The 12975-nt window shown below is 35.0% G+C and overlaps 3 protein-coding genes across 3 annotated transcripts; 1 reads left to right on the top strand and 2 right to left on the bottom strand.

Annotated features, from left to right (window-relative positions):
• The first annotated feature begins 2108 nt into the window (after positions 1 to 2108).
• On the top strand, positions 2109 to 5240 carry LOC107924515 (oligopeptide transporter 6). The gene is made up of 6 exons (XM_016855002.2): positions 2109 to 2808; positions 3052 to 3149; positions 3226 to 3795; positions 3884 to 4142; positions 4237 to 4419; positions 4492 to 5240. The coding sequence occupies exons 1-6, from the start codon at positions 2341 to 2343 to the stop codon at positions 5104 to 5106; spliced, it is 2193 nt and encodes a 730-aa protein (XP_016710491.2). The 5' UTR covers positions 2109 to 2340; the 3' UTR covers positions 5107 to 5240.
• Positions 5241 to 5786: 546 nt separating this feature from the next.
• LOC107924516 (outer envelope pore protein 37, chloroplastic) lies at positions 5787 to 8527 on the bottom strand. The gene is made up of 6 exons (XM_016855004.2): positions 8008 to 8527; positions 7224 to 7313; positions 6688 to 6858; positions 6369 to 6463; positions 6114 to 6234; positions 5787 to 6038 (listed from the first exon to the last, which is right to left on the bottom strand). The coding sequence occupies exons 1-6, from the start codon at positions 8389 to 8391 to the stop codon at positions 5904 to 5906; spliced, it is 996 nt and encodes a 331-aa protein (XP_016710493.1). The 5' UTR covers positions 8392 to 8527; the 3' UTR covers positions 5787 to 5903.
• A 606-nt stretch (positions 8528 to 9133) lies between these two features.
• Positions 9134 to 12140, bottom strand: LOC107923900 (molybdate-anion transporter). The gene is made up of 8 exons (XM_016854086.2): positions 11846 to 12140; positions 11093 to 11237; positions 10845 to 11013; positions 10471 to 10741; positions 10097 to 10362; positions 9808 to 10023; positions 9629 to 9731; positions 9134 to 9522 (listed from the first exon to the last, which is right to left on the bottom strand). The coding sequence occupies exons 1-8, from the start codon at positions 11994 to 11996 to the stop codon at positions 9461 to 9463; spliced, it is 1383 nt and encodes a 460-aa protein (XP_016709575.1). The 5' UTR covers positions 11997 to 12140; the 3' UTR covers positions 9134 to 9460.
• Positions 12141 to 12975: the final 835 nt, after the last annotated feature.

Consider the following 12975-nt stretch of genomic DNA (forward strand, 5'->3'; position numbering starts at 1 on the left):
GTTTAGTAGTAATATTATCTCAAAAGTGCTTATGAGAAGCAATTAGAAGTATTCAAACGGTTAACCGAATCAAATAAATCTTAACCGAATTAATTGAACTGAATTTTTTTCAAAAAAATTTAACCGAATCGAAATATTTCGATTAACTCGGTTGGTGAACCGAATTAACCGAAATTTATATATATATTTTTTGTTAAAACAAGTATAAAACATATACAAAATAAATTTATAATGTTCATTTGATTGGATTAACCAAATTAACTGAACTAGTAATAGTCTAATACAAATTATATGTAATATTATTTGTTAAGTCCAGTTAATTCAATTAATTATTCTATTTTGAACCGAATTAACTGTTAATTAAAATTTTAAAACACTTTTAATCGACATTTGATCGAACTAGACCAGTTAACCAATCGATTAACCGAATTAGATCAATTCATTCAGTTAATTCACTTTTAATTAAAGTTTGAACATTCTAAAAGTAATGCTAAACCGAGGTTATATGTCTGACATTATGGTTCACATGATTAATTTGTTAACAAGTACCTTTCCTTTTTTTGAAAATTATGTCATTTCCTGTTAAAGGGACGTGAGGAATCTTGTTATCCAAACCCCTTTTTTTGGCATTCAAATTTCTAATTTTGGGATTTTGTTTTCTGTCATTTCTTAGTGGAAATTGTTTCCAGTTTTGGGTTACTGTACATGAAAGTTTACCAACCTGATTTTTGCCAAAAGGAAATTTTTATTCTATTTAATTTTACACAATCATTTATTTCCTCTAATGAATTTGATATTAACGGCTCAAATTAATTATAAACCCTAAAAATAAGATTTTTTATTATTATTGTGATTCCGATATAAATACTAAAATCCAAGTCAAATAAAAACGTAAAATTAAATTAAAAAGTTCTCAAATGAAAATAATAATAATAAATCTCGTTAATAAAAGTTATCAATATTCCATCTATATAATAAAATATTATTTAAATTGCAAATCAATTCAAATTTTACCAGACAATTTTTTTTTTTGGATATTGTTTAAAATTTATTTCCTAGTTTTATGATAATCTCATAACAAAAATTAAAAATTAAAAAAAGAAAGATTATGTATATCAAACAGTATATCTTTTTTTTTCAAATATTCAACAGATGACCATGATCCAATAATGTTCCTATTTAAATTTTCTTTTTTTTTAAAAAATAATAATATTAAAAAATTAGCATTTAATTGCGGTACGATTTGTTGGACAGTAGTAAAGAGTCGCCGAAATTTATTCTTATTTTTTGGCTTTTTTAAATCATAAGATTCCAATTGATTCTCTTTTATTAACAGCTTTTCAGGCTTTTTTTTTCCTTATTAGATTAAATTTCCCTGGATTTTCTTTTTCAATCTTATCATATATATATATATGGTTAAAATATGCTTTAAGCCCCTGTATTCTTTCTACATTTAAAACTTAAACCCTTTAGTTTTTAAATTTAAAACTATAAATTCAATTATTAGCACCGTTTAAATTTTTCTGTTAAATTTATGTTTTTTTTATTATATGGTTACCAAATGAATATTTTTAGGTTTAAATATATCATAAGTTCTTATATATTTTAAAAATTTGAAATTTAGTCCTTATACTTTTATTTCTAGGGTTTAATTTTTTTACTTTTTAAATTTTAAAATTCAATTCCAACTATTAATACTATTAAAATTTATTTTTTAATTTATTGGTGTGATATTTTGAAATAAATTTAACAAAAAATATTGACAGTACTAACAATTAAACCTAAATTTTGGTATTTGAAAAGTAAAAGACTAAAATTTTGGAAATAAAAGTATAATGACTAAATTTCAAATTTTTGAAGAGTGCAGGGATTTATTACACATTTTAACATTTTTAAATATTTTAACAATCCAAATCTTAAATTTGAATTTTAAACCGTAGAAGGATTAAATTTTAAATGTAAAAAAATACAGGGACTGTGAAAAATTTTAACCATCGTACACCTAGTACATACCTTCCTCGCTGACACTCTCTTTCAACTTGCTAAAACCAAGGAACGTGGCCTACTTGACTTACTATATATTAGCTCTTCCACTAGCTTCAATGGAGAATGCTCAATGCCTTTATGAAATAAACCCAAACCAAAAATATTTATGGAACATACCCTACCCAACTGTATCACTGTTCCCATTTTTCTTTAACAATCTCCCCTTTCTTTTATTGATTTCACATTACGTCTGTGCGTACATGTTTTTGCCCCTAAGAACCTTTTGAATATTTTAAAAGATTCCCATCAGTTTTTTCTGGTGATTTAGTGAAGAAAAAGGGGGAAATATCTGAAATGGAAGCCATGGAGTTACAGCACAAGGTCGAAGAAGAAGAAGAATGCCCTGTTAAACAAGTTGAAATAACAGTGCCCAAAACTGATGATCCCACTTTGCCTGCAGTGACATTTAGGATGTGGGTTTTGGGTCTTAGTTCATGTATTGTTCTTTCATTTGTTAACCAGTTCTTTTGGTATAGAAAGATGCCGTTGACTATTTCCTCCATTTCCGCCATGATTGCCGTCGTGCCACTCGGCCATCTCATGGCCAAAACGTTGCCGCATTGTGTGTTCTTCGAGAATACTAGATTGGAGTTCTCAATGAACCCTGGTCCATTCAATATGAAGGAGCATGTTTTGATTACTATTTTTGCAAATTCTGGTGCTGGATCTGTTTATGCTACTCATATTTTGAGTGCTGTTAAGCTTTATTATAAGAGGAAGCTCACATTTCTACCTGCTTTACTTGTTATGATCACAACCCAGGTTTTTTTTTCTTGGCTTTTTTTCCCATTAATACGCGTGTGGCAAGTAATTCCAAGTGTCATGTTCATATCCTGTACCTATGTCGGAATATGCATCTTATATGATTGATATTGTACATGTTCATATGCTTGTGTAGTGGTAATTCGAAGGGTCGTGTTCATATCCCCGTACCTATGTCTGAATATGCGTACTTACATGGTATCTTATACGATAAAGTGTTGCTCTTGTTGTGTTTCATTACAGGTTTTGGGGTTTGGTTGGGCTGGGACTTTCAGGAAATATCTGGTTGAACCAGGGGAAATGTGGTGGCCATCTAATTTGGTCATGGTTTCCTTGTTCAGGTATTTGTTTTCGAGTAATATTGTATCTGTCTGCCGATGTTTGCTTACGTATTTTGTGTATCCATCATAACCGCAGGGCTTTGCACGATAAAGAAGAAAGGCCGAAAGGCGGGACGACTCTGAACCAATTCTTTCTGCTAGTCTTGATTTGCAGCTTTGCATACTATGTCCTCCCTGGTTATCTTTTCACTACATTGACATCTTTCTCCTGGGTTTGTTGGTTAGCTCCCAAGTCAGTTTTAGTCCAACAACTCGGCTCAGGCTTGACTGGCCTTGGAATCGGTTCTTTCGGCATAGATTGGGCTACGATTTCCTCATACCTAGGGAGTCCTCTCGCTAGTCCGTGGTTTGCTACTGCCAATATCGCTGTCGGTTTCTTTCTTGTGATGTATGTCATGACGCCACTCACATACTGGTTTGATGTCTACAAAGCCAAAACCTTCCCTATTTATTCTAGTGAACTTTTCAAGTCGAACGGAGAATCGTACGACATATTGAGCATCGTTAATCCATCCTTTCACCTAGACAAGGAGGTTTACGGACAAAATGATCGAGTGCATCTCAGTGCTTTCTTTGCTATGACTTACGGTCTCGGTTTTGCTACCCTAACTGCAACACTTTTCCATGTCCTGCTATTTGATGGAAAGTAAGCTCTTGGCTTTAAAAAGTAACATATAACAAAATAATATATATATATATCTTATCTCTTATTTTTCCCCTGTTCCAATATGCAGAGAACTATGGCAACAAACCAAAAGCGCTTTCGGAGGTAATAATAAGATCGATATTCACACAAGGCTTATGAAGAAGTACAAATCCGTCCCAACGTGGTGGTTTACCATGATCCTTGTGTTGAATCTCGCCCTTATACTATTCACTTGTGAGTACTATAATGAGTCACTTCAATTGCCTTGGTGGGGTGTATTATTAGCTTGTGCCATTGCGTTATTCTTCACCCTTCCTATTGGTATCATAGCTGCTACCACAAATCAGGTAAGAAGAAAGCTAATTTTCTCTCTGCATCGATATGTTACTTCGATTGTATCTGAAATTGACTCTTCGGTTTGTTTATTCTTGGCATCCGTAGGCTCCAGGTTTGAACATTATTACCGAATATGTGATTGGATATATGTATCCGGAGCACCCTGTTGCTAATATGTGCTTCAAGGTGTATGGATATATAAGCATGGTTCAAGCTCTAACCTTCGTTTCAGACTTCAAACTTGGCCATTACATGAAGATTCCACCTCGATCGATGTTCACAGCACAGGTCAGTTTTCCATCTACAATCCTGAAAATCACTGATATATCGTTGAATATCTAACAAATTTGGTATTTGCAGATGGTTGGAACACTTGTTGCAGTCTTTGTATACACCATAACAGCATGGTGGCTAATGGAAGAGATTCCCAATCTTTGTGATACCTCCTTGTTACCACATGACAGTCCATGGACTTGTCCAATGGACCGCGTGTTTTTTGACGCATCCGTTATATGGGGACTTGTCGGACCTCGTAGAATATTTGGAACAGAAGGCGAGTACGGGAATGTCAATTGGTTCTTTCTCGGTGGAGCTCTAGCTCCTTTCCTAGTATGGCTGGCACACAAAGTATTCCCAGATAAAGAATGGATCCGCCTCATCCACATGCCGGTTCTCTTAGGCGCAACGTCTATGATGCCTCCAGCTAGTGCAGTAAACTTCACGAGTTGGCTTCTCGTCGGCTTCCTTTCTGGATTTGTTGTTTTCAAATACAGACCAGAATGGTGGAAACGTTACAATTACGTCCTCTCAGGTGGTCTTGATGCTGGAACCGCTTTTATGACAGTCTTATTGTTTCTTACACTGCAGTCAAAGGAAATCGGCGTCAGCTGGTGGGGAAATGATGGAGAAGGGTGTCCTCTTGCTGCTTGTCCAACTGCTAAAGGCGTTATTGCTGATGGTTGCCCTGTTACTTAATATTTGTGTTACTATTGAATCCCTACAACTGTTCATCAATCTCTTAGTTTTCCACATTTATTACCCCATGTTTAAATACTTGTTTATAATATAAACTTTGTTCTTTATGTTAAATTCGAGTTTCTTTTTTCGAACATTCAAGCTTTACAATCAGAGACCGAAATGGAACTTAAGCGCTCTAAGCTATACGTATCGTGGAAAATAACCACCAGATATCTGGTGTAGACTAAACAAACTCGAGAGAGCGAGCTTGCATTGGCTCGAGAAAAACAAGCAGTCTCAGACTTGAACATACGAGTCTTTAACGCTTTGAGAAAGCTCAACCATCACCCTCAAGCGAGGTGGGAAAGCCGACGGCAAAAAAGTGCCACCCAAAGATTATTTTGCCAAAAGGGAGGCGAAAAAAAAAGGCCAAAACGGCAGGTGTGTTCAAGCACCCAAATTCGAGTTTCTTTTTATTCAGACTCGAGTGTGAATATCAAATAGTATGTGTATTCAACACGGCTAGGTTCACTGATGACAACTGATGGAAACCAAGCATTGTTTGGTCCCCATTATGAAACCCGAAATGATCAAATTCAAATTAATTTGATCCATCAAATAGACAGATATGGGCCCATGTCTAAATACATAGATTCAAAAAATAATAAAGGGTTAAAAGTAACATAGATAAGAAGAAATTATTCAAAGAGTAACTTGATTAACCCAGTGATGCAATATCGTCATTATATAGCAATTAGCATCATCGTTACAAAGTGTTCTAAAAACCATGTCATTTAAAAAGAGTATGTATGAAACTACAATATATCCCACCTCTTTTTAACACGAAACATTAATGCCGATGATTTAATGTCATCTTGTGGTACCTGGAGCATAAACTGGACTTTCATCTTCATCGGGGCTGTCTTTGCCTTTCCGTTTTCTTCTCCGACCTGTAATTATCGTCATCAGAACCTCAACCTTACAATGCTGGCCTCAACCAAGTTAAAACAAATGCAAGAACTTACCCATAGAGAAGCCCAGCCGAGACGAACCTCTGAATCATAGCCAGCTTTGAATTTGAAGTCTTTGTCATATGTGTGCTTGTAAACAGCACTCCAACAGTTCGAGTCAAAATTGTACCAGTAGCTGCAGATAAATAAATTAGATATTGCAGGAATAGCTCTCTATGTCTCATGCAGTAGTAATGATAGCCAGTATGGACCTTTAATTCCAAAAGAGATTTCGATATTTGACATAGAGATACTAGAAGGAGTTCTAACCTCAACTTATCAGATGGACTGAAACGTCGCTTGAATGCAAATGAAACAGCATTCGATGGCAGTGAAATGCTTGGAATAAATGACAGTGATTCATCCTACAATTCAAAAACCATTACGAAAATGAAACACTCAAAAGCAGTGAAAAATCACATATCCATAGCGTTACCCACAACCCAGCATTTTCCTACATAGGGGGTGATCCATCAGCTATAGTGTAAATGTTGAACAACGAGAAAAATGCCAGGAGTAACTCATGTACAAGCCACAATAGCTTATCAATCAGTAAGTAAATGAACATAAAACTGACAAAAAGAATCACCTTATATGAGTATCTTAGTCTCAGTTCTTCATCTGTGTAATGGGCTGCACCGACCCCATTCAAAATCGGACCTTTAAGAATCCCATTTATCAACAATTTGCTTGGCACTTCTTCATCTTCTCTCTCCTCAAGTGTAACTTCACCGGTAGGGAATCTAATTGTTGCTTTCGGCTTAAGCAACACAATAGAAACGGAGGCAATTAGAGAGAAAAAAGAGCTAGGAACATGTTTTAAGTATATTAAATTGGAAAAAGAAGCATATGAGAAGGTGATAACATATAAGCATAAAAACGCAAGAGCACCATCGCCAGTCCAGTCTCAAGCGAAGCAAAGAAGCATAGGATCAGTTGACTAATGCATGCAGATAATTACAACAATATGATGCCACATGCATCCTACAAGCAAGAACCTGAAAATTGCCAAATGCTTCTTCAACCCCAAAAAGCAGCTAAAATCGCAACCATACTATCACCCAGAAACAGCAAAGATCAGAATTTTCCCGAAATAATAAGACACTATGGATAAATAGGACTCACCAAGCCAATATATGGAACAGGAGACGACACTTCAACGGCATAACCAGGATCAGCAACATTCGCAATCATTGCAACCTCGCCTCGTTTTGCCTGAAAAAGAATATATGAAAGAGATTAAAAGAGATACACCCTATGTATGGCATCAATGAAATATTCATTTAGCACTTCACTTAACATTGTGAATAAAAGTGCTTGGCTTCAATATCAACTATAAAATATTCCCATTCCCAAAAGCACCTCTTCAGGTTTTTATACTAATTCCAAAAGCAAAAAAGAATATTCAATAGGGTCTTCAATTTCATTAAAAAAAACACCCAAGAAGGTAAAAGTATCATGGAGGCCCCTGTACTGGTAGTTAGATTGCATTTTACTCCCTCTACTGAAAAATTGGGCAAATTAGTTCTGTATATTAGATTAAAAAGTAAATTGCTCATTTTTGTTAAAAATTTCATCCCGTTTGTACTGTTAAACTAGCGTGGCATGCAATATGTACCTCAGATGTAATTTTTAATAAAAGGACCATAAATAGATGGAATTTACCCATTTTTAGTAGAAGGACAAAATGTAATCAACTCCTAGGCCTCCATGGTAGTTTTACCCACCCAAGAACAAATCTGGTTTTCAAAATTTCCTCTTTGAAACACAAAAAATTGAAACTCCCTTTGAAAAGAATCTACATCCTAATGACTCACCAAACAAAACAATCTCTCAAAGTAGGGTTCATATATTTTCATTAACACTAAAAACTTCAACCACTGCAACTAAGCAAAAAAAGGGGGCAAACCTTAACATCATGAGCAGCTTTGAACTGCAATTTAGGACCCACATCAAAAGATGTCTTGATAAGAGCATTTTTTTCCTCAGGATCATAGTGAATAGACAAATGCTTCGAAGTTAACGCCAAAAGAGGCTCCGAGATCTCACGTTTAACGTTATTAACGAAGGATAGTTTAAGCTTAGCAAGGTCATCGAACAACTTAAAAGACACTTTGTGAAAGAACACACGGCTATCACTGTCGAACTCTGAAGTCACTCTAAGGGATGGTCTGTTGGATATCAAGGATAGAAACTGATTGGGTTTTGTGGGCGGCGGCGGCGGTGATGGTGGTGCCGGCGGTGTTATGGGTGAGATTAGGTAATCAGGGGTTTGTGAGGATGGTTCCAGCATTGCTATTTTTTTTAAATTTAATTCAAAAAATAATATTGAAAGGCTTGAAATTTTAGGCTTATCAGCTAACAGAGAGCAACAAGCTAAGGCTTTGCTTTGTTTGAAAGAGAAAGAGATTATTTTTTTTGGATGTTTATAGTTGGGGCCATTTTTGTTTCTTTTTTAAATTTTTTGGCAAATTTTCTGAAATGGTTTTTGGGTAAATTGCACTTAAAGTCACTAAATAATTAATAAATTTAATTTTTGGACATCCAACTTCAAAAAGTTATAAAATACTCATTAAATTATTTGAAAGTTTTAATTTTTTTTTGGATAAAAAGTTCAGCTAACGAACTGCAAGCCATGATTCGATAATCAGTATAATCTGGCAGTTAGTATGAAGATAGTAGAAGATAACTGTTATTTAATAATAATAATAAAATCCAGCGAGGGGTTCAGATTAGTGCATATGTGCCTTGGAAGTATTTTTAAAAATGGTTTGTATTGAAAATATATTATTTACAATTTATATTTAAAATTGTAAACTCTTAAGAAAATTTTGAAATAATTGAACTGATCTATTATTAAAAAAAATAATTTAAATATAAAACAAAAGTACATATCTACACGATACCTTGATTATTTAAATCATATCAATTTATTTAATAAAATTATTTAAAAGATTTTAAGAAACAAATAATATCTTTTATAAATTTAAATTTAATATAAAAAATTTCATAATATATATATCTGAGCAATTCGATTCACTAAAGAGAAACATATTATATGGAGGAAAAACTAATACAAATTATAGCCCAGTTTTTGGAAAAGAATAATAATAATTCTCATAAAAAAAGGAAAAAGAAAAGGTGGGATATTTCATAATAGTGTCCCTACTTTAACAGAGGAAGAAAAAAAAAGGGGTTAACTATTGGTGCTGATTAACAGACAGCCCCATAAACGAATCATAAATACTCAAAGTAACCTATGTTTTAACCCACATTTACTTTCACTACTGTAAGAATCAAACATAAAATATAACCCCAATGAATTATGCTGTTGCTTTCAATTCAATCCTTGGTTGCCTTTTTCAATCATTTAATGCTTCAGCTTCAGGGTCCCTTTCCTTCATTGCTGTCCAATTTTCCATCTCTGATAAAGAAAGAAAATAAACCCGAAAAAATGTTGTTAGAAAACCGGAGATGGATTGAGCGACCAGAAAAACGATAGATGTTTGATTTGGTAGAATGTATGTTACTTGGTTTGTCTGAAATTGCCATCAGCCGTCTTTGCAAGATGGATGCAACAAGGAGAAAAATCGAGCACATACCGAACATAACGGTGATGGGGAATGCGTCGACCTTCAGAGGAAAAAACGGGATTAACAACGGAGTTAATAATGTGTCTTATGGTATGTGATTTGAGTGTTTAACATACATTGTATAGCACAATGCAGACGAAGATGTTGAGAGGAATGCGGAAAAAGTTCATGATGGTGCTCCGAGCCTCCTCCGGGATGTATTGGGATCTCATTTTCATAATGGATGGCCAGAATATCCCTACGCAAGCTTCAAAAGTACAGAAACCAAGAAGTTGAAGACAACCTGCGAATGAGATGCTTCCGCCTTTCACTTTCGAAGGTGCTACCAAGAACTGTTGTAAATTCATCTAGTTAGGAGCCCAGTTAAAGAACGAGTAAGAGAGAGTATGAGATGTTGGAACGTACATTGGTTATAATCGGAAGCGTGAGAGAGGCTGAGGAAATCACAAAAACGATTTGCATGTAGCTTTCTACCCTAGGTGATGATCGAGCCATCAAACGAGATGCAAGGGAGCTTCCCAACATCGAAGCCAACATGAAAGTGGCGAAAATGAAACCGTGAGGGATCTCTTCTTCGTTGGGGCTCAAAGCAGGTGTCCAAAGGAACACAAATGTGTACATTGAACCTTCGAACAGAGACTGTATTGCACCCAGCAAAGCAATTTTTTCATCTGCAACACACGGAAGAAAACAAATAAGGATGACCGTTAAAAAGTCATGAGTCATCAGAGATGGTAATCGATCAATGATCGAGTTTTAAAGTAAATATTGAACTCTACCCGAAGCTATTGCTACAGCAGCGCCCCTGAACTGGGTCAGCAAGTCCTTATTTTCTGAAGGATCTCCGAAATTTTCGGTCCATGATGATAAAATAATGGCCATCCCAATGGCAAGAAAGATCGCAGCAGCATCAAAAGGAGCCACAGGTCCAAGGGATAATGAATCAACGAGCACGTTTCCAAACAACCCAGCCAAAATGGCAACAAGACCATTACCAAGAAATATTGCCTTTGAAAATGTTAAAGATAACCATTGTTGCTCGAAGCCCCTCTGCAAAGATTCAAAGCAAAAACAGACTCCTCAAGAATAACATAAATCGTAAATCTAGCTTGATATGCATCGAAGAGTAAAGAGCAAGGAAGCGACGACTCACTTTATTATGTTCTGCAACAAGCCATGACTCGAATGCCGAAAAGAGAAGAGAAGTGGCGATACCTCCCAGAACCCGACCTACCATCAAAATTTTGTATTGAGGAGAATGTTTCGTTATGCAACTAAGCATGTAAGTTATGCAGTAAGTAACACAAGCCCTCCTTCGGCCCCTGAATTGAACAAATGTAAGTATTGTCAGCTTAAGACAAATATATGTCTGCTACAGAATGCAAACTAAAAAAAACTTACTGTTTGTCTGCTAAAGATCCGACAATTGTCCCGAACAACATAGAGGACCCAAAACCGGCAATAAAAAGTTGTCCAATTTCACCTTTTCCGAACCCATATGTACTGTAAAGATAGTAAACATACGGACCCTGCAGCCAGTCTCCAGCTATTTACACATAAACAACCGTTTATCAAAACAGAATCAGAAGAAGTAACGCGTTTAAGATCGCGAATTACATGGATCGAACAGCAATGTCATTGAAGACTAGTACTTAGAGCTAGATAAACCGCTAATTATGAATACGATTCATCGAATTTGTGACTCGGGGTTTGATTATATAAGGTGCCGTGTGGGTACTAAACTCAAAACCAAAATTGGACAAACCATCGTCAACCAAATAGAACCACGAAACCCAGCAATAGCGACTTATCTCCAACACAACAAAAGAACCACTGGAAGACCGTAATGGAGACAGAGGGGACCTTGCCCCCCAAATTTGAAACTTTTCATTTTTCCCTTGAAATTTTTAATTTGGTCCCCCTAATTTTTTGAAAATTTTAATTAAGTTCTTCTATATTTTTTTTCAAAATTTTCATTTAAACAAAAACATTATCATATCACACCCCCCCCCCAAAAAAAACCCAGATTCAGACTACGAAACCCAGATCGACAGCATTAGATCAGATCCAAGTTAATATAAAAAAAGATCTAAAACGACAGAAACGGAAAATCAGATCTGGGTATAATAAAGTTAAGGGAGTTAACTTAGTTACCCATCATGAGAGAATAAACGACAAGATAATTGTTCTTGAAGGAATTGAAAGCAGAGGACGTGTTGATTCGATCTTTGCTGTTCTTGCTTAGCTCTAATGCTGCCACCACCGCTCCCAATGCCCCGAACACCACGAAGTAGAACAGCTCCATTGCTGCTGCAGCTGTTTACAATACTCACGAATCACCAGTCACCAAAATTCTTCCCTTTTTTGTTTACTTCTCGGGAGAGACGATGGGAGACTTAATGTAAAGCTGCGAAGTGTGAAGCCATATATAAGTCCTTTCTGCACAGTGTGGGTTCATATTTTAGTGCATTAAATTGGGTTTTAATCCACTGCAACCTTTACTTTTTAGTATTTGGTGCATTTTCATTTAGGTTAATATAATTCTTGATCCCTTAATTTCAGAATTAAGTTTATTTTAGTATCTATACCTTTTTTTTTGTCTATAAACGTGATAATTAGATTCATTTTTGTTCCTCAACTTGGATTTTGGTAATGATGTAACCAGTGATACTGGAATAAGACCAAATTGAACAAACCGAGAACTGATCGATATAACAGTTAGAACAAAGGGATTAAACAAAAAGACTCGGAAACTGCTTAAAATTGATAAAAATTAAAAACCGAAACAAAAATAGATCGTTAAATAGGTTGAACCGGTTTAATAAATTTTTACATTCTATTTTTTTTAGAATTTGATAAAATTTTAATTAATTATTTAATTATTATTGTTTCAACAATCAAATTGGTTGAATCAAGAATCAGTGATCTGACCTATTCAACCACAAATTCGATTATTAAAACATTGAATGGGACACTATAAAATTGTATCACATATCACTTGAAAATTTATATAAAATTTTAAATTTTCAAGTAATGCCATATCATTAATTTTCTTATATTTTTCAAATTCAGGATCAAAATAGACCTAATTGACTAATTGTCAAGTTCAAGTGTTAAAATGGACAAAAAAATACAAGTATCAAAAGTTCAGGGCTAAAAATTATATTATCACTTTCATTTAAATGGTTGTACTTTTGACTTAATCGAGAAGAACAGTGTGGTCAGTTTCACGGGGTACGATAGGGTAATAGCGGAGGGGTGTTGGAGATATAGTGGGGACGAGT

Source organism: Gossypium hirsutum, chromosome A11 (genome assembly GCF_007990345.1).
Source record: "Gossypium hirsutum isolate 1008001.06 chromosome A11, Gossypium_hirsutum_v2.1, whole genome shotgun sequence".
In the NCBI taxonomy this organism is placed as follows: Eukaryota; Viridiplantae; Streptophyta; class Magnoliopsida; order Malvales; family Malvaceae; genus Gossypium; species Gossypium hirsutum.